Source organism: Halichoeres trimaculatus, unplaced genomic scaffold (genome assembly GCF_033239565.1).
Source record: "Halichoeres trimaculatus isolate MK-OKI-2021-1 unplaced genomic scaffold, fHalTri1.1 fHalTri1_scaffold_21, whole genome shotgun sequence".
NCBI lineage: Eukaryota > Metazoa > Chordata > Actinopteri > Labriformes > Labridae > Halichoeres > Halichoeres trimaculatus.
In genome coordinates this window covers 18,699,216-18,726,592 of record NW_027437199.1, presented here as the reverse complement: position 1 = coordinate 18,726,592, position 27,377 = coordinate 18,699,216, and the positions used below count along the sequence as shown (strand labels likewise).

At 40.3% G+C, this 27,377-nt stretch overlaps 1 protein-coding gene across 1 annotated transcript in view; it reads right to left on the bottom strand.

Moving 5' to 3' along the window:
- Positions 1 to 27,377, bottom strand: part of exoc4 (exocyst complex component 4) — a 198,302-nt gene that overhangs the window by 56,192 nt on the left and 114,733 nt on the right. Inside the window, exons 12-13 of the mRNA XM_074698040.1 lie at positions 14,685 to 14,787; positions 11,989 to 12,105 (exon numbers count right to left, since the gene is read on the bottom strand). Of these exons, the coding sequence (XP_074554141.1) occupies positions 11,989 to 12,105; positions 14,685 to 14,787 (220 nt within the window). The remainder of the gene's footprint in view (positions 1 to 11,988; positions 12,106 to 14,684; positions 14,788 to 27,377) is intronic.

Below are 27,377 nucleotides of genomic sequence, written 5' to 3'. Positions count from 1 at the left end.
CTCTAGTCAGGTACAAGAAATCCTTCTTATGATGGGCTATGTGACCATATTTTGATCTGCATATATATTTGCATAACAAGCTGAGCATTTTAACCTGTTTTCTGGTGAAATTTGCATTATGCTAATTAAATCCAAGATGTCAGTGTAGCTGGCTGTCATTAAAACAACCATTTCAGACGGATAGAGGCAAGATAATGGAAACCAAATAATGGGGAAAGCTTTAATGTATGTAGCAGAAAAATGTTTCAATGAGGTAAATGGATGTAAACATAGCTTCTGGGTGGATGGGATTGAGTCATTAAGAGAAAACATCTTCTCTCACCTCCACCATCATGGCTTCTAATGCACAGCCTAATGCAGGGATAGTAAGTGTTTTAATTGAGAGATGAGGAGCAATATCACACTTGGCTGATTACAGATGGGCTTCCACGTTATACCCGCCCTATTCACACCCACACACAGAGAAACAAAACAGAGTAAGATGTGGCGCCTCTGCGTATGCTAATCCTGTGAGTCACCCAAGAGTTCAGTTCTGATAATTGTTGAATATAGCATCCGAAGAGTCCATCTTATTTACCACAATTACATCCTGTGCTGTTTGTACAGCCAGCTTGGTTTCATTGGTAGACCTGAGAGAAATGTGTTTATATCCTTTTTTATAATTTAGTATCATCCTTATTTATAAATTAATAAACACAAGGTCCTTGGTGAGGCTATAATTTGTTTCAGTTTGTGAATTAAAGTCTGTTTTTGAAAAGTGAAGAGAAATTTTAAAGTATCTTAATGTGTTCTGTGTGGGGCGTATGTGCCGCTTTGTGCCCCATTAGGCCCATAAGGAGCTATTGTGCTGCTTCTTTTGCACAGACCTAAATGCACACACACACACACACACAAACACAACAATAAGTGTGCTCAGAGCCACACAAAGATTACCATTTTGCAAATTCAGAGCATTAAGTTATTCCTGAAAAAATCCTGCTGTAACTTTTATCAGGTGCCCACAGCCAAAAACCATCTCTCGCTCCAACCAAAGGGCATGTTTGTGGTAGAGCTGACATTTCGACTTCTCTCCCCCTAACTCACTCACTCCGAAGGCGAAGATTATGTCTAGTTATACAGAGAGACTGTCAGCGGTAGCACTGCATGGTGTGGACCTGCACTACCTTAGGCTGTCGGTGTGCTACAGTAATTTAAATGCTTTCTCTGGCACTACACAAACCTAAACACAGGTAGATTACGTAATCTACACATCTGATTTATTGATATAAACTTATAAACAACATGAACAAAGCTGAGCTGTGTCTTTTCAGTGAGAAAGGAACATTTTCAAGGCGGTTTGAGGCCTTGGGCAGCTGGACGCGAGCCTTAGGAGTGTATGTGTTCTGTGTGAGGTAACCAGGAGAAGGTGGGTGGTGGAGATTGTTCCACCTTGAGCAGTGAGACAAGAAGTAAAACATAAATACGGCTTGAGTCGAGCAACAGAAAAAAAAAATACAAGTTTAAAACTAAAAAGGAGAAAAATGCAACTTGTACTTCAGAAGTGATTGTCGGACTGACCAAACATTTAACCATCATTCTCTCTTGTCTGGACCAGAATTACTTGTTGTTTAAGCAAATTATTAGTATTGTTGTCATGTAAGGCACAAAACAGAGCGGCCTGACCACATCTTGTATCTGTACAGGTGTAGTGCATCCAGTCGCCACCAGCTGGGGCTGTTGCTCTGTTTAATGGCTATCACCATAATGCTACACTGCTATACTACCCTGATGTAGACAAGCACAGATGACAGACAACATCTCTTTGGTGCAATTTGACAATGGTTTGAAATAGAAGAGGGTACAAAGTGTATATATATATATATATATATATATATATATATATATATATATATATATATATATATATATATATATATATATATATATATATATATATATATTGTGTAAAACTAGCACATGACCTCTCCATTGGAACCAGCACAGTAATTTTTCAACTGGTTGTACATAGTACACCTGCGGACTATGATCTAATGTTTGGCAGTGGTAAATACACTGTCCTTAAATCTGACTGTTTTCTGTGTTTCCCCAATTATAGAGTAGTTGGTTAGCTAGAATTTAAATTTCTCAATTTATTTATTAATTTTTTATTTTTTTTTATACACAGAAAAAGCTGTCTGGCATTGGCAAAGAAGATTTTGCAAATTTTTCATGGGTGTAACTGAGTTACTAAGCTTTACTGTCTAACAAATGTTTAATCCTTAAGGCAATAAACAACCTTTCCAATGAAAAAATATTTTTTTTTCTAAGGAGTCACAAAGAAATAAACTACCAAACACCAATTTCCTTTATTTTTATGCCAAGTAACTATATAGTGAATTAAACCCCCCCCCCCCCCCCCCCCCCCCAAAAAAAACAGAAGTTATATCAGACTAATTCACTTGTAAATAGACAAAGAGCCCATTCTGACATTAAATAATTATATAGTAATTAAGCTAACACAGTATATGTACCAGGGCTTAACCAGCTAGCATAAATTGCTGCCGAATGCTAACAGAAATATTAATCATGGAGTTTTAACTCAATAAAATTGAGATCTACGTTTTAAAGTGACATAATGTGGAAATGGTACGACAAAAGTGGTCATTGAATTCAAAGTTTCTGTAAGGGAATTTTTAGTTTGTGTTGATTTTGGCACCCCCTGTGGTGAATGTTGTCAATCAATCATTCAATCAGTCTTTATTTGTACAATGCCAAATCATTACAAACGTTTTCTCAAGACACTTTCCAAAAGCATTCACAGGTCTAGACCCGTTAATGTTAATAATTTTTTTCTGGGGAGGAGTTGTACCTCTTGTGTCTTTGTATCGTTTTTCTTTTAGATGTGTATGAGCATTGTGTTACCAACAAAAAAAACCCAACTCCCTCTGCTTTTTCTTAACAGTCAAACTTGTTGCAATGACAAAACAGGTCGATTTGAAAATGACCAACTCAGTTTCTCATGTTTCATCTAACCAGCTCAACCAATCATCTTGTTGGGAATAAGTTTTTTAATACCCCCCCCAAAAAAAAATCAAATATCTATAAAGAGCACTGCTGCGAAACATCTTAGTTTGAGTAGACCCAGTTGATAACAAAGACAGCGCCTGGAAGAACCCCAATATTTCTTGGGGATTACAACTTTGTCTTTCTTCATGTCTGAGTAAAGTGACACTGAACACACATTTTGATGGGGTGGCAAAGTTATTGTATGAGTTTTTCTTATTGGGCTGCCCTGTTCCTTGGTAAGTGATTACAGCTACAAAACTCTAGACTGCACGCTTAGACCCAACCCATCACATGCCAGACAGAGTGGTAGTGTGTTTCCCTCGGGCCAAGGATATGAGCACGATTAAAGCAGTTGGATTATCTTCCTGGCTGTTCTTGCTGAATTTCTTTTTATGCAGTTTCTGTGAGATTTTCTTTTCCCTCATAAACCTGCAAACAGCTTTTGGCTTTGTTTCTGATTATGTTTGTGGTGTGTATCTCCCTGTGGGGGTCATGAGTATATGTGTGCACACAAACACACCCTAATACCTCTTTTCTTTACCCCCTGCCTCCTACTTCCACTTGTGTCCTAATCACGGGGCAAAGCTGAAGCAGCTAACAGGTGTATTGTGTTGTGATTGCTGAGGCCGTTGATGGGAGCGGGTTGCTGAGAGGCTCCTTAATAAAGAGAAGCTCTAATCTACAGTGTGTACGTGTGTGGTTGTGTGAGTGTGTGTTTGACTAATCAAGAGAAGGCCATCACCCTCCCTTACAAATAAACATTGCCTGCACACATCATCCCAAATAAAAAGGTCAGTTTCATTACAGTTACTGGAGGTGGATGAGCATTTGTGTGTGTGTGTGTGCATGTGCAACTGACATGCGTGTTTGCCCGTTTCGGCTCTCCTCTCTCATAAAAGCTACATGTGAATATGAAAATTTAAAAGGTCAACATCATTAGCAGGCCAGTGGCAGCTGAATACATCTGCAGCACACTGAGCATTCTTGCAGCCGACAGAGAGTGAATGAAATCAGTCTTTATTTGGCTCCGTATGTGCGCTAAAACACATGCACATGGAAACTTTCCACACAAACACACACACATACACAGAAACTAAAAAGGACTAGTTAGTGGCTATTGTCTGGAGACGCTGCAGGCTCACGCTTGGCGTCGTGAATGGGAAGATGAAATTATGGTGTTTTGCGAGCAGAATACAAACAAATGTTGGAGGCCCCGTGTGTACCTTGTGTGTCACAAAGTAAGCGTGTAAAAGGGACATCGGGGGGTTGTGCTAAGATTAATGGAGCCAATCTCCTGAGCTATCCAGCAGAGTGACCATACCCCCCCCCCGTACTTTCTTCTTCTATTTTATTCCCCCCCACCCCCCTCCTGTTTTCCCTCGATCTAACTCTAATTAAATGAATCAATCAGTGGCAGCCCCAAAGCTGGACAGATAGCATCACACCGCTAGGGCTAACAGCATGTACGCTCATGTGGTAGCATGCAGGAGTCTATTAAAAGGAAAAGGGGGAAACCAGGGACAGAGTAGGAATAATAAAAGGGACAAAGAGAGCTTGGTATCAAAAAAAGATGAAAAAGAAACATGACGACTATGATTTGTAGCTTTGTAGGTCAGCCCTTCTTCTTTAAAACGCTAGACGTATCAGCCCAAGCTTTCCTATCACACAGACGCATGACTGGATGCTAACCTTTAGCCCTGAACTATATACTGCCCTTATCTCCCGTGCCATAGTGGACAATATATAGCCTGCGTCAGGCTCCTAATCAAACCATTATTATGTAATATATATACATGATATATACAAAAGTGCAGTGCTGCTGCCCTGTGATAGGCAAATAACAGCCCATATCAATATTCCTGATTAGCCAAAGCCTGGACTGCATGTCTGTTTCCTATTATGGGATGTCTTAAGTGTCGTATTCACCTTGACTCCAGAGCAGATTTTCAGCAAAGTCACTTTGTCCATTGCTAAAGGTGAGATATCACTGACAAAGGGTCAAATTATTCATAATACATAGATGTATTTAATAACATTGGTTCAACTTTAAATGTTAATGCTATGATAATTCATCCATAAATATTCGCTTCCTGCAAAGAGGACACAGCTATCCCATGTCATATCTCGCAGGGTGAGAGAATAATGAAATTCATGTAGATACTGTTTATCTAAAAGCCATAAAGCTATACCTTACTGTGTATCCATGGCCAAATGCATCACTGCTATAACATTTTCTGCTTGGCTCCTTCCTCCTCAGCCCTTCTCCAGAACATACAAAAACCACACATGCTTAACGCTAATGTCTTCCTCCACTTGGAACTCCTCCTCACATTAACGTGTGCTTCAGTAGCTGCGGAGAGCAGATGCGTCTATAAAATGTGCTCCCCTACGGTGTCCCGCATGAGGCTGCCGCAGCCAAGGTGTGTGAGATGGCGTGTTTAATGTGCTGTAGCAATATTGAGCTCTCCCCTTCTCGTCAAGTGATGCCAGTGGTGTGTGTCTCTCACTGATAACACACCTGGCACAGAGAGTGTCATGGCACTTGGAGGGTGCACATGTGTGTATGTGTGTGTGTGTGAACATGATCATGCTCCTGCATGGATATGTAGAGAGACACACACCTCCACATCTGCTCTTTTATTGGGAAATCTCAAGCATTAAATAGGGCTGTCTCTATAATCTTTAATTATCCATTGCAGTGGCAGAGTTGGTGGATTCCCCAACTGTCCAGCCAGGAGCCCTTGAACTAAAGGGATAGTCTGAGGTTTTTTGAAACCACTGTATATCAAGTTGGAGTATTTCTTTTGTTGTATCAATGCTACTGTACTGTTGGAAAGTCTGTGTATTTCATTTTTTAATGGTGCCACATTTCTGTGGAGCATGTATTTGTAGGATGGGCAGCAGAGCTGAGTATGTGGGATTAGCCAAATTCTCTACCAATTCCAAAAAGCTTATTCTGCTGTTGCGACTGACTCTTGTTTTGAGGTTCTGGCACTCCCAGGTGCTGTCAATCAGGAGCCCGGTTTGCGCCTGAGTGGGCATGCCCTGTTTGACTGGTCTAGACAAGGTCTGTGGCCAAGCCAAGCTTGAAGTAGCAGTTTCCCCTAAACAAGAGGTTGGCAACCTTTTCCTTAACTCGAGCCACTTGCTTCTTCATATCAGTGGATAGGACAGTCTCCTTGAATGGTTTTATATGCTTAGCTACGCAGTAAAAAATGATATAACTTCCTTCCATTACCTGATTTTTAACAGTACAGAAAGTTCTGAAAGTGTTGCTGTTTTTTACATACTTTGCTAACACTGTTTTCATGTTTGGTCTCAAAAAGACAATGCGCACTTGTTGCAAAGGGTGCAAATCGCTTGACTTCTGGACATCTCTGGCAATCTCTGGCAATAAATTAATACTCCCTTATCGAACTATGTTGGAAAGAATGACTGGAACTTGTTTTTTTTTTGCCTTGATGACACCACTAAATGTATGCAGATGCAAGCTACCACACTGACCTCCCAAGAGATTGGCGGTGCAGGATTGAATTTATCATTCGTTTTTTGTTTTTTTTTTACATAAGGACTTTTAAAGTGTTTTCATTGCTCGTAAAATGTAAAATAAAATACAACATAATAGTTTTAGTATTTATTTATTTTTTCCTCTGCCTCATTGTAATTATTCTCTGCGTACCAACATAAATGGACTCACGTGTCGACTATGGCACCTGTGCCCTAAGTTGCCTACCTCTGCTCTAAACCAATACGAGTGAGTGACTCACACTCACAGTCACACCTATAAGTCAATTTAGAGTGACCAATCAACCTAATGAGCCTGTTTTTTGGACTGTGGAAGGAGGCTGTAGTACCCAGAGGGAGCCCATACATGCATGGGGAGGCACAGAGTGACAACTGCAGATGCCTTTTTTGCTAAAAGTTGACAAGTTAACCATTCAGAGGATATACACGCATTCACACGCATACACTCTCACCTACCGGTAAACCTAACAACGGAAATGACCTGTCTTTTATGAGCAGCTGAGGTTCAGAGGTAGAGTCGTCGCCTCTTAATCGGGTGGTTGGAGGTATGATTCCAGCTCCTGCAGTCACATACTGAATGTTCTTGAGCAAGACACTGAACACCAAGTTGCTCCTATTGTTGGTCAGTGGTGTGTGAATGGGTGTGACTGTGTTAGTTTAAGTGATGGTTCCTACCATAGCAGTTGCTACCATCAGTGTGTGGATGTGGTGTGGATGGGTGAATGAGATGAGCAGTGTCAAGTGCTTTGAGTGGTCAGAGAGACTAGAAAGTCAGAGAGACTGCTACATAAGTACTGGTCCATTTACCATTACTTTATAAAGAAAAACCAAGTATACCAAAATACTTTGTACTTTTGGTACTTCACTAATTTCTGATAATTACTCGTATTTATTTTTTCAATTGCTAAGTCTTCCTTTCACTCCTCAACACGAGCAATATCATCTTCTCATCTCATCCCATCTCATCTTGTTGTTTGTTAACTGTGTTATCAGTCTGAGCACATTTCTTCTTGTTAATAGTTTTGTAATTTTTTTTTTGAAACACTGAGTTTATTCTATATATCATTTGATGTAACGCTGTAAATTTCCCTGTAGTGGGACAAATAAAGGATTATATTTTCTAATCTTACTTTGGTGTATGAACATGTTAATTAAAAGCGCATTGCCTTGTCCTTAACACTAGGGCTGGGATGATACGCTATTCTTGCGATTCGATAACGATTTTTGAGGTGCCAATTTGATTTAAATTGCGAATCTTCAACATTTATGATTTTGAAGTTGCTTTTTTAACACCAGACCATGTAGAAAAAGTTAAATGATGATGATATCTACAGACTATATCAGGGGCCATATTTTCCCATAAAATGCACATCACGTGAGTCAGAGAGAAACATTTTCACCCTTTGCTGGAGAAAAGTGGTAACTTTTTTCCAATCCAGTTTATTTAAAAAAACTGAAATTAAGGATTTAAATTTAAAAAACAAAATCTATTTTTTGACAAAGAGTCCCAATTTTGTTATTGTCAAACAAAAAATCCTGATATATCATATAACAATTTCTTCTCCCAACCCTACTTAACACAATCACACTTTCAACCTCTTTAACTACCTTTTTATAGTGCTTTGAGCTCAGCTAATATTTTGTCGTGTCAAAACCTTAGTCAAACTCTCCTATGACAACTTGAAGAATGAGAACCCATACTGAAGCAAAGAGCTATCTCTGATAACAGCAAAAGATTGTCAAACAGTGGAAAGGCCTTTACATTAAAGGGCCAAAGACCCAACCTCACACAGGTGGAAGAACCGACTTACATAATTAAAATAATGCACTAAAAGGTAGCAAAAGCACACGCTAATGCCAGTCTGACCACAGAATGTGAATGGCAGGAGAAGAAGAGCAGAAGCCTCTTTTATTTAGCCCAATTAAAAAAGGCAAAAAGCCCAAACAAAAGAAGTGTTTTATTGCACTCCCCACTATCAGCAGAAAGGCTCATTAGCCACAGCAGCATAATTAGCAAGATGCTGCACTCCTCATTAAGGAGGGGCCCACGCCGTAAACAAACCCCCCTGAACTCCAAACGCCCACGGTCTCTCTCTCTGTAATGATCTGCCACCGCTGTTCCCTCCCTGTGAGAGAACCAAGCGAACAGACAGGAAGGCTCCGGCAGAAACACACACACACACACAAAATGACAAATGCATACCCAAGATGTGCGAAACACACATCCCCACCAAAAAAACACCAACTACCTTCCTGGGACACTGTCTTCCTTGACAACAGAATGGACAAAACACACGCATGCAGACATCACACACAGACCTGTCAAAGGATATATGTGTGCACAGAAACATTTTTACATTATTGAAGAGACAGAGAGCCCGACTCCTCCAAACATCCACAACATCTGACAGATGAGACATAAGGAACTCGTGCCAACTGTCTGGATCTTGACTTTGGCACTGCTGTAATCTCCAACCTGCCAAGAGCACGTTTTGAATAAGAAAGGCTGCCAGAGTTAGCAAAACGAGCCCGTGGTTAAATGTGGTGCAGTCAATGAGGCAGTCAATATCACTTAATTTCTTTTGTTCAAGCCCTCTGGGAATCTGGCAAGTAATAGTCAAATGATATTAAAGTTGGGAGTGTCATTAAGCATGCCCAAGAATCAGTGAGAATAAATGTTTCTAGACACCAAGGATTAAAAATTTTAAAATATTCCTTATGGCTGTGGAGGTGTAGCCGTTTCCACTTTGATTGACACCTGCCAAGCTGCACAGCCGTCGTGCATGTGTCAATCAGCATGGTGCAGCCTCACGTCTGAGCCAGAATCAGAGCGGGAAGCAGAAGCCTCAAAATCTGATAATATTTATTTCAATCTGTCACAAAGTGATGCTCTTCCATCCATGTTATAGCTTGTAGTTTGTAGGGCTGTGAAATGAGTTGCAAATTCGTCAATATGAAGATATGAACACTGGCGATAGAGACACTGCAAGTGTCTGGAGTTATGGAAATAAATAAGGAATATTGTCTGATGTGATTCTTTCTCATGAAACACAGTGAAAATACATTTTTCAGACAGAGGCCTGAGTGTAAGGCCATGGTTTTGCACCATTTCATCCATCATGAGAAGCTGAGCTAGCTGTCCTCTCCTTCGATTAATTGGTGCCAATTTACTGCCAATGAGAATGCTTTTGAATTCAGTTTGGATTCAGGCAAAACACTTTTTTTCCCACAGTAATTGCGTGAAACATGAAGAGTAGAAAACAGTCTAATAGATCAAACTGTTGGTTTGAGCTTGTTTGTATTCTTCAATTTTTGTTTATTATCTCAATTCATACAGTTAGCATCATCTTTTCCTTTGTTATGCTGTTGGGTATTTTGCCTTATCGTGAGGACGACTGAGAAGAGACAGGAAATGTGAAGAGTACAGAGTGGATGACTGTTTTACATGAATCTGGTTCATCCCAAAGTTTTTGCCTGTTAAAGAAAGTTTTTCCTTACCACTGTTACTTGCAAAATGTTACAAATGCTGCAAAAGTTAATCTAGTTGCTGCCCTGTTGCTGCTCTTCCTTGTCCATTTTGTGTATTTTGGAGTGGGTCATTACTTTGTATGGCTCATTTGTCGGTTGTAGACACCAAACTGGTTTTGTCTGCAGTGATATTTTTACTATTTATGCTCCTGTGTTTGTCGGGAGATCCTACATGTAACCATGGCTGCATTCTTTACATGTGAAATCAGCTGTTAATAGCCCATAGCATGTCAATGCTAACTGGTGCAAGGCCTGATGTCTTCCCACAAGGTGAAAAGAAGGACAACGTGCTGGTTCTCAGGTGTGAGCTAAGAAGTGACAACATGGACCTGTCCATCGTTATTGGGAACGTAAGATCTATCTCCAATAAGATGGACAAGCTAGCCGTGCTAACCCAGCAACAGAGGGAATACCAGAAGGCAGAGTAACTTCATGCTATTCACAGACATGGCTAGTGGAGCTAACATCAGACACCAACGCCACATTGGAAGAGCTTCACCTGCTGTGAGCAGACAGGATCCAGGAGACAGAGACTGAACAGACTGCTGAAGAAGCTCAGTCCTGGACCCTGTGGAGGTGGAGGCTGGCTGAACTGGACAATGATGGACAAGCTGTTATCATCCATTTCCCTTATGGACCTTTGTGCACTTTCTATACACTTTATTTTGTTTTCTTGATTGCTGCAGTGACTTTTCCTGAACTTCCCCTCAGGGGTGAATAAAGTATTTTCAATCTATTCTTTTCTAAAGTGCTGCAAATTGCTTCAAGATGCTGAAAAATGCTGCTAAGTCCTGTACTCATGGTGATGATGTTGGGTATTTAGCAAGTCTGGACATATTTGTTTTTTTTGTTTTTGTTTTTTTTGGAAAGTGCCTTGAGAACATTTGTTGTGATTTGTGGCTATATAAATGAAGACAGATTGAAGTTAACAAAATATTTGGGACTGAAAATATTTTCTATTACATCTGCTCTCCTTACTTGATGTATAACAGGCCTGAAACATGCAGTTCAAGTTGTAATGTTGGGCTGGGTTTCTTAATATTCTTATTTGTGTAGCACTGAAAATAAGTTAAGAGCTGAACCCCTTCAAGCAGAACCATTTACAGACAAATGTATAGAGTCACTTCTGACACAACACAAAGCATACATAGCTACTGCTGTGGTCAAGCAGTGTCTAAGTCTAGATTTGGGTTTCACATGTTTTTGCAGACAAAAAAAACCCTTTCGTCTCTGTGTACATCAGATATCACAGTCCCAGACCTGCTTCCCAAAGAAGCAGAGAAAGAGAGGATGGAAGATACAAGATTACAGCTCAAAGATCAAGAACTTTTTCAACTGCAATTATGATCCTGTGAGATAGGCGGCAGGGTGGGCATAATGATCTGGGAGGGAAACAGGGAATGGAGTGTGCATGTGTGGCAGCATGGATGTGTGTGTGTCTGCACTGAACTAACGGTTATCACAGAGAACTATGAGGTGAGTGTACTCCAGAGAGCCCTCCTGCATTGAACAGGGCTACAAAGGAGAAATGGAGCGAAACAAACAGGTAGTTTGTTTTTTTAAAGCTTCTAACTGCTCAGACTTTTGATTTACTACACTCCCTATGGAGACAGTCCCAGCGCCTGGTATAGAACTTTTACCAGTGCTGTGACATATTTTCCATGAATTCTTTTTACAGCTTCTTCCTAAAACGTCAATGAGTTAAATCAAATTTTTCACTATCAGAGCATTTTAAGACGGACTGAACAGCGGCTACCACTGGGGTGCTTTCATAGCAACAGACAACGCTGCTGAGAGGCGCTCTGACTTAGAGGTCGTGGTTGCTACCAGCACAAAAAACAGCTAAAAGGACAGGCGCTTGGTGTTTTGAAAGGGTTTCAAGTTTCTCACCTGCAGCACAGGTCTCTGGACACCAAGGACCTTCATGGTGTCAGCACTGGCAAGGATCTTCAAGGGGTCTGCTGCCTTGCTCACTGCCTCGATTTCCTTGTTGATCTCTGTTCTCACCTGAAAGTTTAAAGAAGTTTAGAGACAAAAGTTTGCACATGATCCAGATTCCATAAAATCAGCACTAATGTTACTATCTCTTGAATTTGGTTGGATTTTATGTTTAAGTATTTGTTTTTTAATAGCATTAGCCTAAGTCCCAAGTACTGAGAGCAGGTTTCCCCCAGCTTAAATGTAGCTGGTTTAAACAAAGAATCTAATATTGGATGGAGTTCATCGACATGCTTCCATCTACAGGAGAGATTACATGACTTTTCACATGTACCTATTTGTTGACTAAAGACTGACTGTCTTAGTTTTGTTGATCGTACAAGGCAACACAGTAAAAACTAACATCTCGCCAAGTCAAGCATTTTCAACAATTGGCCAAATGCTGTGGAAATGGTATCTCTGACAGTATTTTGGATTGTGTAGACTTTATGCCTCACTAGTTAAGATGAGTTTTAAGTCTACAGGGGAGCAACTGAACAATGACACAACAAATATCTAACAAGATTCATTATTTCCCTCTAATGTTTTATCTTAACAGTCAATAAACTGAGACAGAGGTAGTACAGAACTGTTGCATCAGGCAATATATGAATAAACGGTTCCTCAGAGAAATATCAAGTATATTCATTTTAATTTGAAAGTCAAAATGGTATAGGGGAGAATGGGGTCAGTTGTCTCACAGGTTGACTGTAATACTCATTATATCTCGCCACCAGAGGGCACAGTGTCTCAAACTGTGCGAATTCACAGAATTGGGATCAGAACTCATCAGAACTCATATGTAGTCTTCTCTGGAGCCAAGCAGCTGAACTTCAGGTGGGAGCACATTTTGTGTTTTTCAAGTCAAATTGTAAATATTTGGCTCCTCAGTATTTATCTTTTTGGCTTTTACTCAACAGGTTAATAACAAAACAACTGGTACCCTTAAAAAGTGCGAAGGAAAGCTATAGTCTAGATCAGTGGTCCCCAACCCCTGGGTCGTGGACTGGTACCGGTCCGTGGGCAGCACATAAAAAATATGTAACTTACATTATTTTGAAAAATGACCAGATTCTCTCTGTCATACACGTCTATGACTCATTCTTGACGCCAAACCCCCTGAGCTAGCAAAACAGAAAAACAAACATCTTTAGAAAGTAGGGTAAAGCAGCCAGTGGGAAGACAGAAGAATAGCCGATTCGTGAAAATATTGTCTGACATTAAACTGGTCCGTGACGCAAAACAGGTTGGAGATTGATGGTCTAGATTGTTATAAGTTAGATAACTATTTGTTACACAGTTGTTAGCGAAGATGCAAGCAATAAATTCCAGATGAGGTCGTCACAAGGGATGGGTACTCAATTAGGTACTTTTATAGGCATCCCCCAAATTCTGTCTGTAGTATGGAGAACTAATTCACATAAAATCAAAAGGTACCATGTTTAGGCACCTAAACGCATCCTTGTGACTGTGAGGGAGTGGGAGAGTAGGTGATTTTCCATGCTGGACATGAACACAACATAGCAAGTTTATATACTGAGAAATATATTTATTAAATTAAAAAACTTTGAGGTTTTATTATAAAAAAAGATAATATTTTTTACCACATCAGTACAAAAAAGTACCAAAAATTAGTACTGTACCTTATCGTTTCAAATGTGTAAGGTACCCATCCCTAGTCATCACGTACATATGTATATGTTGTATACAATGGGCTGGCCTATAGATGTGTTTCCTGTTCATGTTCGTTGCTCATTTTGTGTTAGGATGCATCGACTTATGTATGAGTTAACGTTCTGCCTTCTTACCTTATTTAAAAAATTTCCCCTATTAAAACAACATTTTGACAAAAAACCCCAAAGTGTGTGACAAACATCCCCTGCAATGGGTTTGGTTGTCATAGTGTGTCAGAGTTTCTCTGAAAATTAATTACTTCTTTGTCATGAGTTGAAAATAAGAGAGACACACATTTTAACAACACTGTAAGCTTCGGTTTAATGTAGGAGTGACTACTGAAAGATGTTTTGATGATGGACAGTTCACACTTGAGTAAAAGGTGTGACAACTAACCCTGTTCTCCCCTACTTTTTAATACAAGAAAAATTGAAAATGTGTTTTTTTCCCCTGTCAGAATCTTTGTCATTTTCACGTGTTACTGCACCAAAAGTAAGCAATCTATTGTCCTCTTACCACCCATGGAAACAACATCTGCTTGGTAATAAAATCAGGAAGTATGTTGGTGATGCCTGCATTTTATATTAAAGTCATACTGAAAAGAACAAGCTGTACACTTTGTCATTGTGTTATTAAGTTTGATCAACTCTGAAAAATGCTGAAAGAGTACAGTTCAACAATTGGGCCGGCTAATAATCAAAAGTCCCAGAAGTGCATCAGTGGATGTTTTTATTTAACATAATAGAAAAGCTCCCAGCTATTGAATACAAGAACAGACTGTGACTTGTATTAACAGTCTATATGAATTAGTGAGTGAGTCTGTTTCACAATAAGAAAAATCATTTTCCTGGAGAGCTCCAATGTTCCACTGGGTATAACCTCAGGCATGGCTTCAATTCATCAGGAGCAGAAAAGAAAACACTCATCCCACTGACCTGATTAAGGAAGAGATCATTGATGTAGTAGGTTAGGAAGGTTCTGAGCTGGCACTGCTTGGCCTGGCCTGGCCCCATGTTCATCTCTATCTCCTGGATGAATCTGGACAGAAGAGAAACAAACATTTAAAATGTTAGCATACACCAATATTACAACACCACCTGTTATCAGAGGCCAGTTCTCAACCAGACCGTCTGAAACATGATCACAGGAGCAATGAGACACAGGCCTGTGAACAGAAAAACAGTAACCTTGCATGAGTGGGTCCAATAAAGACTATACGGGAGGTTAAAACCTGCAGTGGGAACTGGTTTTAGGAAGCTTTGTATCACTCTCAAGGTGCCTTTGAGTGAGATAGTTAACCTGAAAGTGCTGCAGTGGAGCTGTTGGTTCTGTTAGTTTGAGACTTTACAGGGCAACAGAAGTAGAGTGTACATTAACCATCTCTGAAAGGGGAGGGAAAACACACACTTTAAAAAGCAGTGTTGATGGTTTGAAATGAACAGTGCAGCTGAAATCCCCCCTAAGCTGGTGTCTGGTTGGTCACTGTAGGTTCGACAGTAATGAATGGGTTAGCAGCGGCACACACACACCTCGTTTGTCAGAGAATCACTGGTCACTGGCCCCGTCTCACTCACACCACAGGGCGAGAGCATGCAAGAGCGAGCACCCCCTCAAGCGCTCAGCACATATGAATGCAGAAATAAATCAAACTCCAGCAAAAAAAGGAAAAGAAAACTGTGCCACACATGATATATGTATGACCCAAAGAATGGAAAGAAAGAGCGAAAAATGTAACGTGTGACAAAGTCTGGGAAAACAGACAGAAAGGGAAAATAAGACAAAAATGGAGCAACAGAAATGACCCAAGATAGTGAAAGCTGGGTTGCAGCATACAGCTAAGTTTGTCCTGATCCTCCTCCATTCTCTACCAGGAGGGTGAGCTGTTGAGACTTTAACTGCCCCAGTATCTAGGGGTTTTTTTGTTCAGTGACATCAAACCCTTAAGATTATCTCAAATTTAAACTACTTCTGTCAAATGATACCCTTTAAAATGTGTTAACAGACTTTGTTTAAACACTGAATTAGATTTGGTTTCTTGCATTCTGTCAATTTTTTGCCATGAAATAAATCTGACACATTTTTTTGGTTGAGGAAAAGATTAAGACATGCCAATGGCTTAACCTCTGAAACAGACTATCTGCTTGAAGCTGTTGATTTTAAGACCAAAACTCTGTGATTGACATCAGGCACACCAAGTGTCTTCAGTATAAAACTGATGGATGCATACCAGGCTCTTGTTCTACACTTGAGGCTGTAAACATGACTATTTCTCGTATACACTGGACAACTTGATCTGGAGATCAGTCTCTTGATCTGATGACAATCTTTTACTGTGTATGGTGATGAAGGGAGATTTGTATCGGGCATGTTTAATGACAGATTGATGGTCCACATCTTAATACAACATAATAATACACAACAAAACAAAGTTTTTTTTTTTTTTTTTTTTGGCTTAAGAGATCATTTTGAGTTGCAAAAAAACGTACTGCTTGTTGGAAACACCACAAAGACATGGGGAGGATATACAAACTGTACACAGAGAGAGCACATTCCATCCATTATTGTATAGACATTGAGGAAAACCAGTTAAATTTCAAACAAAACCAGGTGAACTAAAAATGTTTGATTTTGTTATAGTTTTAGATGTACATTACACTTCTTGTAAACTATAGGTTTTTGTGTAATGTCACTGAGTTCACACAGTTTTTTCCACAAGGTTTTATATTCACATAGTTTGTTTCACAAGTTTGAGTGTAGAAGTTTCCACTGCGCAGAGGCAAGGTCATTCTACTGATTAAGAGAACAATTGTCTGGTTCATCCTCATCACCCTCTCACCTTCTCCTTCTCCTTCTTAGATACACGTCTAAGAAAATCACACATTTACACACACATTTTCTGGAGAGATGTGTGTGTTTGTTGGTGCACATGTTTACATTTTTGGCCAATAGCAGACAGTTGCGTAAAAGACTAACATTCTGTGTGTGTTTTTTCAACCCATAAAATACATGTGAAATCCCCTACTCTATCTGTGTGTTCTCTTGTGGAGGTCAAGGGAGATGAGCTTCTGTCAGAGAGAGACCAGCGCTATTTTCTTTAGATGTGACCAATAAACAGTTGAACTAGACCAACAGATTCTCCAGTCTTCATTTAGGGGTTACCATTGTATAAAACTGGGGTCAACAATTTATTTTCCACATTTTTTGTTGCTGCATGACAAAGGGCCCAAGCCAGGGTAACAGTTAAACTACTAATATTATCATTTTTCCAATTTTGTCTGTTTTTGGATTGGCCTATTAGCATATCCCCACAGCAGGGGGTCCCTAGTCTCTGGCACCACTACTTTGGGGGTCATAAGCTGAGAAGTTGGGGATCCCTGATATATTATACCTTGTCAAAAAAAAAAAAAAAAAAAAAATGGATGAAATAAATGAAGATGGCATCAATAATGGAAATGACGGGTATACAAGCCAGCATCAATCACACATCAAAATCATGCATAAAATGGAGAATGACACCAACTTTAAAGCACCTGTGAGTAACTTTGAGGATTGAGTTGTTTTTGGTGCTGCTTACAGACAAAACATTCTTTTCTCTTTGCTCTTTAGAAATCTAAATGTGTCACTAATTTGAATTGCCACGAACACTGTAGAAACAGTGGCTGCTTTGGCGGTGAGTGTTTATGGGATCATCTGGCTCCTACCCCACAGCACCACTTACAGACACTAAAAGTAATTACAGTGGTTTAACCATCTTGCTGCTAATGTTTGCTTTTTTTAGGTCACATAGAGGCATCACTTTTAATTTTAGTCAGTTTCATAACTTACTTAAAGTTATGCACAGGAGCTTTAAGATTAAACTACTCAGCATCTGCCCTAATTAGTCAGCAAGAGCTGATGCAACAGCGCAAGTGTTTGTGTGACTCAGAGCGAAGAGGAATAAGACAGAGTGAGCAAGGAACCTCACCCCATTCTAAATCCCTCATTGATTCCCACTAAAACTCTACCCCAACTGAAAGTTAAGCAGGAGAGACTCTTCTGTGGCCTCATTAAAATTGTCAAGCTGGCAAAACAAAGCAGGCCAGACATTCAGCTCCTCTGTTTGAATATGTAGAGAGCACAACTTAAATGTTCTGTCTTTCAAAAAAAAATACAATTTCTGCTGACAAGTTCATTTCCACAAATCAATCCTTTGACAAAAGTTTCCGGTTGAAACGTGCATCGTGTTGTTCTGGGATCCATCTAACGCTGTCATTATTGTCATTGTTTCAATACGTGTGTCAGGATGATGGATCTTCAAGTTGGTGTGAGAGCACAGATGGATTTTTGCAGGCAGCGGTGATAACGTTTGAGTAATGTAGCAGGACTGAGGCTGTAAACGGCTTTGTCTATCCAGAGGGCCATCTGGAGGCAAGCCGCAGGCCCCTTCATGAGGATACGCAGCCCATGGGTGTTGCAAGGAAGTTTAGCCAAGGTAACTGGGCTAAAAGCACCTTTGAGGGCCACAATGTGAACTCCATCGTGTCAGCAAATTTACATTTTAGGATGGTAGGTGTCGTTAGAGAGACAAAACACATTAGCGAGAGGATTCAGAGAAGTCATTTGGAATATAAAGTCATAAAAGCCGGATTTAAATGCAAATGAATTAATCATGTGGGGAAAAACACAGAAGAGCTTTAAAGATTTCCAAATGAATCTTGAAAGAAAATCTTCCCCAGCTCGTTATCATTACAAGCACATCCTCCAAATGTTGCTTGTGGCGTGACATACTGCACGGAGAATAACAGCTTTTGGAGGAGATAAAAAATGACACCGAACAAGCCATCACACGGCATACAGCCATTCAAAAGCCATCAAACTTGACTCAACTGCAAATGAATCACAAACTTAGAAGAGCCCTATCTTTTCAGGCTATACAAGGCCAATTTTTGCAGAAACTTGTGCTGTGAGCCAAACCTCCTACACAAAAACACGTACAGTTGGCCTGAACCTCCACACAGAAGAATGACAGCTCGCTTCATTTGTGTCTTAAGGCTACAACCGAGCTTGACTTTACATTTGGCTAAATTGACATCATTTCACCGGTTATCATGAGCTACTGAGAAAAACACTACTCAAAGATGTCTCTGGTTGGAGCTTGCCGCGTAATAGCGCTGGAAACATTTTCTTTTTTCTTATTACAAGCAAAAGCCTCTTTGCATTTTACAGTCTGAGCACTTTCAGTCGAATTTAAAGGGCAATGTAACCCTGGTTTATGAAAGCAGGTAACATCCTTCAAGCTCTGCTTTTGTTACTGGAATAAATGTGTCTGTGCAGCTGTACAGGTAAAAGTCTACTCTCTTCTTAAGAACACCATAAAAGCTGGTTTTATGGTGTGAAAAAAAATAAATGGAATGAATATCTCTCTTTCAATCCAAACAAAAAAACAAGAATCCGAAAATGATGCCCTCGTACGCTCATAAGGCGTTCTCAGTCTGATGTTTGCAACTCTATTTTTATTATCAGATGACGACAGAAACACCCCGGTCGACCACACAGCAGCTGTAAGCAGTGTCAGCCAAGTGGTGTCGGAGACACGGTGGAAGAGCCGCAGGGACACAGCAACAAGCCTCACCCTGTGTGTGTGTGTGTGTATGTGTGAAATCTTAACAACCTTAAATAATCTGCTTATCAGCCCTCACACACACTCTATTTCCACATGGCCCTTTCAGCGCTGTGGCAGATACTCACACACACAGACTGGCACGCATCAGAAGGTGTAATAGCAGGAGTCAATTACAAGAGGGGAATTGTAAAGTCTAGTAGTCTGAGGATCAGTTTATGATGCTGATGCTAATTAGTGAAGTGATTCTAAAAAGACCTCTGCTGATCGTTTTATTTCCTGATTAAAGATAAAACAGGTAATCTCTCTACATCTGCTCTCAGGACTTGTCAACAAAGGTGAATAGTTTAATTGTATTGTATTTATGAAGTCTTACATTGACTCAAAGTGTTTCTACACTCATAACATCATCATGCACTGATGGCGGAGGACAACAGTGCTCATCACTCATCATTCATCGTCATCTTTGTATTTGGAGTGGATCATCACTTTGTATGATTCATTGTCGGTCACGGACACCAAACTTTTTGTGGCTTCGGCGGTATTTTTTACTACTTTTCTCCTGTGTTTGTCTGGAGATCCTACATGTAACCATGGCTGCATTGTTTACATGCGAAATTAGCTGTTAGCAGCCTGTAGCATGTCAATGCTAACTAGTGTAGGGCTTGATGATTTCCCTCGAGCTAAGGAGGAGGAGGTGAGGACGACGTGCTGGTTCTCGGATGTGGACCTGTCCATGGGATCTCGCTCCGGGGGATGGATGAGCTAGCCGTGCTAATCCAGCGGCATCATGCTGTTAACGGACGTGGATGACGGAGCAGACATCGGACGCCGCGACACATCGGAGGAGCTTCGCCTGCTGTGAGCAGACAGGATCCAGGAGACAGAGACTGAACAGACTGCTGGGGAGGCTCAGTCCTGGACCCTGTGGAGGTGCAGACTGGCTGGGCTGGAGAGTGGTGGACGAGTGGTGGACGGGATGTCGTCATCTAATTTCTTATGGACATTTTTGCACTTTCTATACTATTTCTTACTTTTGTTTTCTTAAATGCTGCGGTGACTCCTGAATTTCCCCTCGGGGATAAATAAAGTATTTTCTATTCTATTCTATTCTATCAGCACTTTTCACACTCCTGGGTATCTCAAGCAGAAACAACCAGAGGTTACTGCCTGGCCCATGGGCACTTTGGTAAGTCAGGAGATGAATTCAAACCACCAACCCCTGACTAAGAAATGACTTCCTGAACCACCCACATGTTGCTGTGCTTGTAGTTAGTTAGAGTACAGTAGGGATAGACTGATAATCAGCCGGGCTGATTATCGGGGCCGATATTTGGTATTTTGGGGCATATCGGCATTGGCCTTTTTTTTTAAATCCAGCAGCCGATATGAATCCCATTCAAAACTGTGTTTTTTTTTTGGCTCTGATGCTTCTCTGCACAGAAATTCTCCCTGTCTACACTGTGGAAGACCTAGATGGTCATTTAAAATCAGTCATGTAATACCAAACAGAAAATTAATTCAGCTGCATTACGTGCCTGTAAAAGGCAGCACTAACTCAAATCTGTTATCTACTGTAGAAAACTTAAGCTATTTATTTTAAGTTTTCATTCATTAAGTTTCATTTGACTTTCTAAAATATGCAACTAAGCGCGGGAGCTGTTCAATGAACATATGCTTGAAGGCATTTGAATGCAGTAAAGTGATGGAGTTTTAATTGTTCTACATTTTTTACATCAATATTTTCAGTTTGACTGCAAATGAATATCGGCTTCAAATATCGGTTATCAGCCTCCTTGCCCACTAGTAATCAGTATCGGTGTCGGCCCCAAAATATTCATATCGGTCTGTCTCTAGTGTACAGTAAGTGAATAAACATTTTTCATATGTAAACACTGTTTGCAAAGAACTACAGATGTCCTGATCAGCACCATTGGCTCCCGATCTTCATCCATTTTTTTAGCATTAAATATCTGCTGATACAGACTCCTGATCCAATATTTGAGTTTGCCATGTCTCATGTCTTGTTTCAAGGTATGGAGAGACAAAAAATGAGACTGGTATTATTTGTAAAATGCCAGTGGGGTAAAAAATATTGTCCTAGGGGTGTTTCTTATTTCAAGAAAGTAAACAAGCATTTTTTTCTATACCCCTAGGAAGAATTTAGTGATCTTTAAAAGCAATTTAGGTGATTTTCTATCATTTAATGTCTTAAAAAGACACTTTCTGGACTTGCCACATGAATGCTGCTTACATTAAGTCTATCAACTCAATTTTTACTGAAAAACAAACAAAAAGGCTTTTTTAGATTTCAGCTTTTGTAGTGTAGACGACAGGGAAGAGGCTAAATGCCCACTTTATTCCATCAGCCTGATCCTAGCTTGACAGTAGTTGGGTTGAGTCAACATTTCCAGTTTGGTCATTGCTAATGATAGCCTTCAGAAACAAATGGGTGACATCACAGAGATTACGTCCAGGTATTATAAAGTATAAGGTATTTAGCGTATAAAAGTATGATATGTTGGGGGGTACAGGTTCTCAACATTGAGTATTACTGTATTGGATGACCAAATAACTTTAGTTCCTACAGAAAACATCACTTTAGGCTCTTTCAAATGGTTATTTCAACTATGTTTTAACTTCTTGTGGCAATAAATCATCTACAAACCAAATTCAAAAACACAAAAAGGGCTTCTAAATGGACTCTTGCCCCTTGTTTACTCAACTCAGTCTTTTCACATCTGCTTTTTTGCTAAGTTTGTTTCTTGTATCTTTTTTATTACTCTGTATTTTTAAAAGCCTTTGTGGAGACGGGCATTTGTTTAGGCTTCAAGTACCACCTGTATTGTGCAGTATCATGTAATTTGCTTCAGTCTTGTCCAAAGACAGATAATGACATAAATGTGATTTTTAAAATGTAAAATCAAATTAATGAATGCCTCTTAGGAACCATTTTTCAATATCAGGTGATTGCTTAATAACACTCCATCTTTAGCCTAGGCAAAAAAAAAAAAAAGGCCTATCAACAAAACAGCAGCATTGACCAAAGAAAGTGAAACAAACACTTGGTCCATCTAGACAACACCAGGCTGGACCCTTGCCTTCACATTTGCATACACCCACTACTTTCCTCCCAGGCTCTTTGAATTCATCAAAACATTGTCTAACATGCGCAGGCACTCTTTGAAAAAGACGCACACCCAGTCTTTTATTCAAATTCGGAGACACTTTGCCATCACATCCCTGAGCTGCCCTTAGGGTGAGACGTCTTCTCTGGTTTGGGCGTGGGTTGGTTCGGTACACGGAGCATATTTAGCATCTTTTTAGCGGCACCCAGGACACTGTAATATATTATTGTCCACACTGGCTGCTAGCATGTACTGTTTGACAAGATACTGGTGTTGCTGCTCCAGCCGGCCAATCAGAAACTTGATGGGGTAGGACTGGTCACCCAGGTAACCAACTAACTAGATGATCCTAAGCTAATTTTAGGGACAGTTCTTGGTGCATCAATACTGAACAACGGAGTCTTTGCAACACTGTTTTAGATGTTTTTTTAGCAAAACTATTATGAGAAAAATGCACAATTTCAGGCAGTGATTGCAATAGTGTGAAATTAATATTTTTTGCTTTAGGTTATCAAAATGTCAGAAACCTCGATAGACCCACGCCTACCCTGGATCGAACCCAGTTTTTTAACCGGAATCTGTGATGATTGCTCCAGACAGCATATAATTGTGAGTCATTATGGAACATATGTCCAAGCCAATGACCTGGAGGCATACGTCAAGAAATAACATTCCGTAAAGGAATAATGAATCAAAACCATAAGGGGTTTAGGTAAAAAGTGAGATACTAAAAGAGAACTAACTCTTCAATTTATAAAGATAGCTAAAACAAATGAGAACAGACAAGGACAAAGGTGTTTTACACAAGAAACACTGGATTAAACCCCCACTGAAAACTTAACCTAAGGTAACAAATGCGTCTTTAAATGGGATGGGTTGGGATCCCAACATCCATCTCCATCTGAAGCAGCGGTGTAATGGTGCTGAAAGAAAAATAGGATGAAGGCAAAGATTTAAAAGAAGGACAGCAGAATAAGAGTGTGCAGAGATCGATTAGAGAGTCAGCATTTTTTAAATCTCCCAGAATTCCCCTCAGGCACGAACCCATCAGCTATGGTGAATTCTGATTTGGACACCCCGGAGAGGCGGGCTCGCTCCGTAAAAGACCTGTCACCAGGCAAGGACAGGACACAGTGAACTCCTGCAAGCTGAAAGGACAGGAGGGAGAGCAGGCGAGTGTGTATGTGTGTGTATGTGTATGTGTGTGTATGTGTGGGTGTGTGTGTGTGTGTGTACAACACACTCATGGGCTGCCATAAAAATGTAAAGCCACATGTCAATACATCAATACACCACATCCGGCGACACTTGAAAGCACTTATCTCTATGCAATTACTCTTACTCACAGTTCCAGCCAGTCTCTTCAGGAAGATTTCAAAGTCATAAAAGGATTTTAATGGTTGGTGACACTTTATGGGTTTTAATGGCACCACCAACATTAGCTTTCATTCCAATGGATTTGACAATAAATGCTTTTAATTGTTACCCCAACATTCAATATTGATTCAGTGGGAATATTACACACTCCGATGCACACTACTTACTTATTTCTTCAGTGGTGTTAAATTAATGAAGTCACGGCAGAGAATATAAAGACGCACTCACAGGTTTTCAAAGAACCAACCAGTGAATTGTAAGACAATTGAGCAAAGTGATGAGGAGGAACCAAGATCCGAGTGGGTTTTGGTTCGACCAAGAGCAACTCTTGTGTCAAAAAAAGAAGGAAATGTGGAAATGCAGAGGTGTAGATATTCCATACTTCATGCTTTACACTCCAACACCACAAGATGGCACTGTGTCAGCTTTTTGCACAACCCAGGCAACACAACCAGTTGACTTTCTTTTTTTAATCATGACTGGTTTTGAGGAAGAATTAAGATTCCAGTTGGTGTGCACCATCTGAAACCTGCACAGGATTTGCTTTAAGTGTGTGTCTGGGTGAAACACAAGGAAAGAAATGTGTGTCTGAATATATTTTTTCCTCTCCTTTCTATTCTTTTCTTTTTTTTCCCCTTTTTTTGATGTGACAATGCTGTGTATGATTAAGCGTACGAGCGTGTGTTTTCATCAGTGCCTGCTGTAATGCATATGGTCTTCCCACACACGCCGCCTACGCCTCTGCTAGACTCCCTGCTGTTTCTACCCTGGCCTTGCCCCTGATGCTTTTAGTGTGTGTGTGTGTGTGTGTGTGTGTGGGAGTGAGGGATACAGGGTGGGCAAGGGAGAGGGAGGTCTTAGTGTGTATTTGTTTAAGGGAACAAAAGAGTGAAAAAGGAGCTTGATGTAAAGGTGCAAAGCTGCATTATGTAGATTATGTGTTGATATGAGCTTTAGTGTGTCCACATGCTTACAGCAGCAGATATACACCAGCTTCAAAATCTGCAACTTTTTCTCAGACAAGTGATGCTGATAGAATATAAAGCACTGTTGCATCCTTTACTCTGTCACTTCAATTACTATAATCGACTTAGACTAGGCCAGTGAAATATATAGTTTTTGTTTTGACCTGATTTAAACTTAACCCTGCACAAAGACAGAAAAAGAAACTTCAGAGTTTCAGACTTGACTTTAAAAATAAAGATCATTAGTTGAAGACCAAGGAGGAAATGTAGTCACAGAGTAAACACCTGTTCGTTTGTTGACTCTGATTGGAAACCTTGAGTTTAGCGTTTTGGCTGTCACCACTTTGCACTGCCTCTTGAGCTAAGAGGCACAAAACAAAAATGACTTGCCTTGGCACTTAACGGTGAAACTAAGAACTGATCAGGGAACATTTCTAACTTTCTAATATAGAATATTACAATAAGGATTTAAAGTGCCAATAGTCAAGTCACTTTTTCTGTCCATGCATCTCACACCTGGAACTCAGTTCAAAGCACAATACCTAAACTCCCAAACCCTGACCTCTTTTACCAAACAGCTTAAAGCTTGGCTACTGGAAAACCAGTACTGTTGTCATAACCAGGCCTGCACTTGCGTACTTGTACTGAATATTTATTGTGTTGGGGTCTCCATCTCCGATTTTTTGCTGGGCAATGTGCAGTGCAACTGGCACTTTATATCTGTTGGATGAACTGATTTGGTATGTGTCAGCTCGATCTGTGTGTAACATGTTGTGTCTTCCCTTTTTTTGTTTGGTGATGTTGTCATAAATGTAATACATTTTATTGTACTTCTATTTTTTTTTTAGGTTGCATATTGATAACTGGCCGGGGTCTGCAGCTAGAAATTAGCCGCAAAGGCTAAAGCTGCCTCTTTTACTTTGTACAGTACATTAAAGAGGACTGTCCACAAAATAATAAACAAATACAAATACAAAATTTCCCAGCCATCAACCCTCATTTTACACAAGACCTTCTTGACAATACCCAATCTCAGCAGGTATGCTTGTCACCATAAGTCCACTCAAGGTAAGTGTCCGTTTTAAGGCGGGTTCCCCTCCACCGCCATTGCCAAATGCTGCAAGTGAAGTCTTCAGGAGCCGATTGCACATGAAGACTTTACAGAGGGCCAATGGGATAAAGCTTGTGCAGTTCACCCTCTCTTCTTTCACACATGCAGCTCCTTTAGATATCCTTTTCTATGATTTGGTGCTTTATAAACAAGTATTGATTAATTTGATGAATGCTGTATTAATTGACATGGGATAAAATGCAAATAAAACCCTAATTTTTTTTCCACTTTTAAAATCAGGTTGCACGTTTTAAATAGTCTATAGACACTGGGAAGGCTAATTCCAGAAATTCTGGATACCAATTAAAAATGTGTTTTTCTATGGTCTTTGTTGGTTGAATCCAAGGGCGGACTGGCCATCGGGAGCACCGGGAGGTTTCCCGGTGGGCCGCTGCCTCAGTGGGCCGGTACGACCGGTGGACCCCCCCCCCCCCCCGACAGCGGCGGCCGTCGTCGGGCAGAAACATCCGTTGACATACAGACCTGCAGCACCTGCTGTCGTCGGGCTGAACCGATCGTTCAGTCGTTCATAGATCCACAGCACCAACCAACCCCCCCCCCGACAGCACACATTCTGTCCGACGACGACGGGGGGGGGGGGTGCGCTGTGGATCCATGAATGACTGGGTGTTACGCGTCCCGTTGTTATGGGCTGGACCGAGTTAAAGTCCAGGGCTGATTTTCAGTCCCAGTCCGCCACTGGTTGAATCACCATTATTAATGTAATTTAGCTTCATAGTAGGGCTAAAATATAAATTATTATTGTATTTATATCTACATATGAACATTCAAGATAATTCAATTACAACCATTGATTGCACGTGTAGACATCAATTCTTTTTCTCAACAGAGGGAGGTGGGGTCTTGTGGACAATGTCTATCAGCAACAGGCTTGTAAACTACTGTAGGTGCCAGCAGTGCTCTCTTTGGATGAGAGATCAACATAGATATGAGGAGAAGACGCAACATTAAAGAGGCATGATGAGGAGTTGCAAGTCACAGACGTTCAGGCAGCTCATACTTGAGCAGAGAACATGTCGCAGGAGTTCAGAGAGAAAGAGTGTTGCAATCATGAAAAAAGACGACATAGATTTTTGAGAGGATGAAAGGATGTAGCTTCAGTGATGAGCGCTATCTAAAAAAGTATGTTTTCTCTCTTTTTCTTCTTTTTTTATTAAAAACAAGAAGAGAGACATAAAAGAAGAATGTCCACTCTTCTTTGGTAGTTTTTGTGTTTACATTGTCATAGAAAACAATATTCCAAAGATCATTCAAGATGCTCTGAAAATGTCTGGCACCCAAAGAGTTAATATCCCAAAAATCAAATATATAGATTTAGACACACTTGCCCTGCATGAACAGCTAAGTCAGTCACCTGATAACTGGTAACTTTTTGCTAAAGTTAATGACTGACAGTGAGTTCTAAATAATAAAGCTGCATTTCCCAA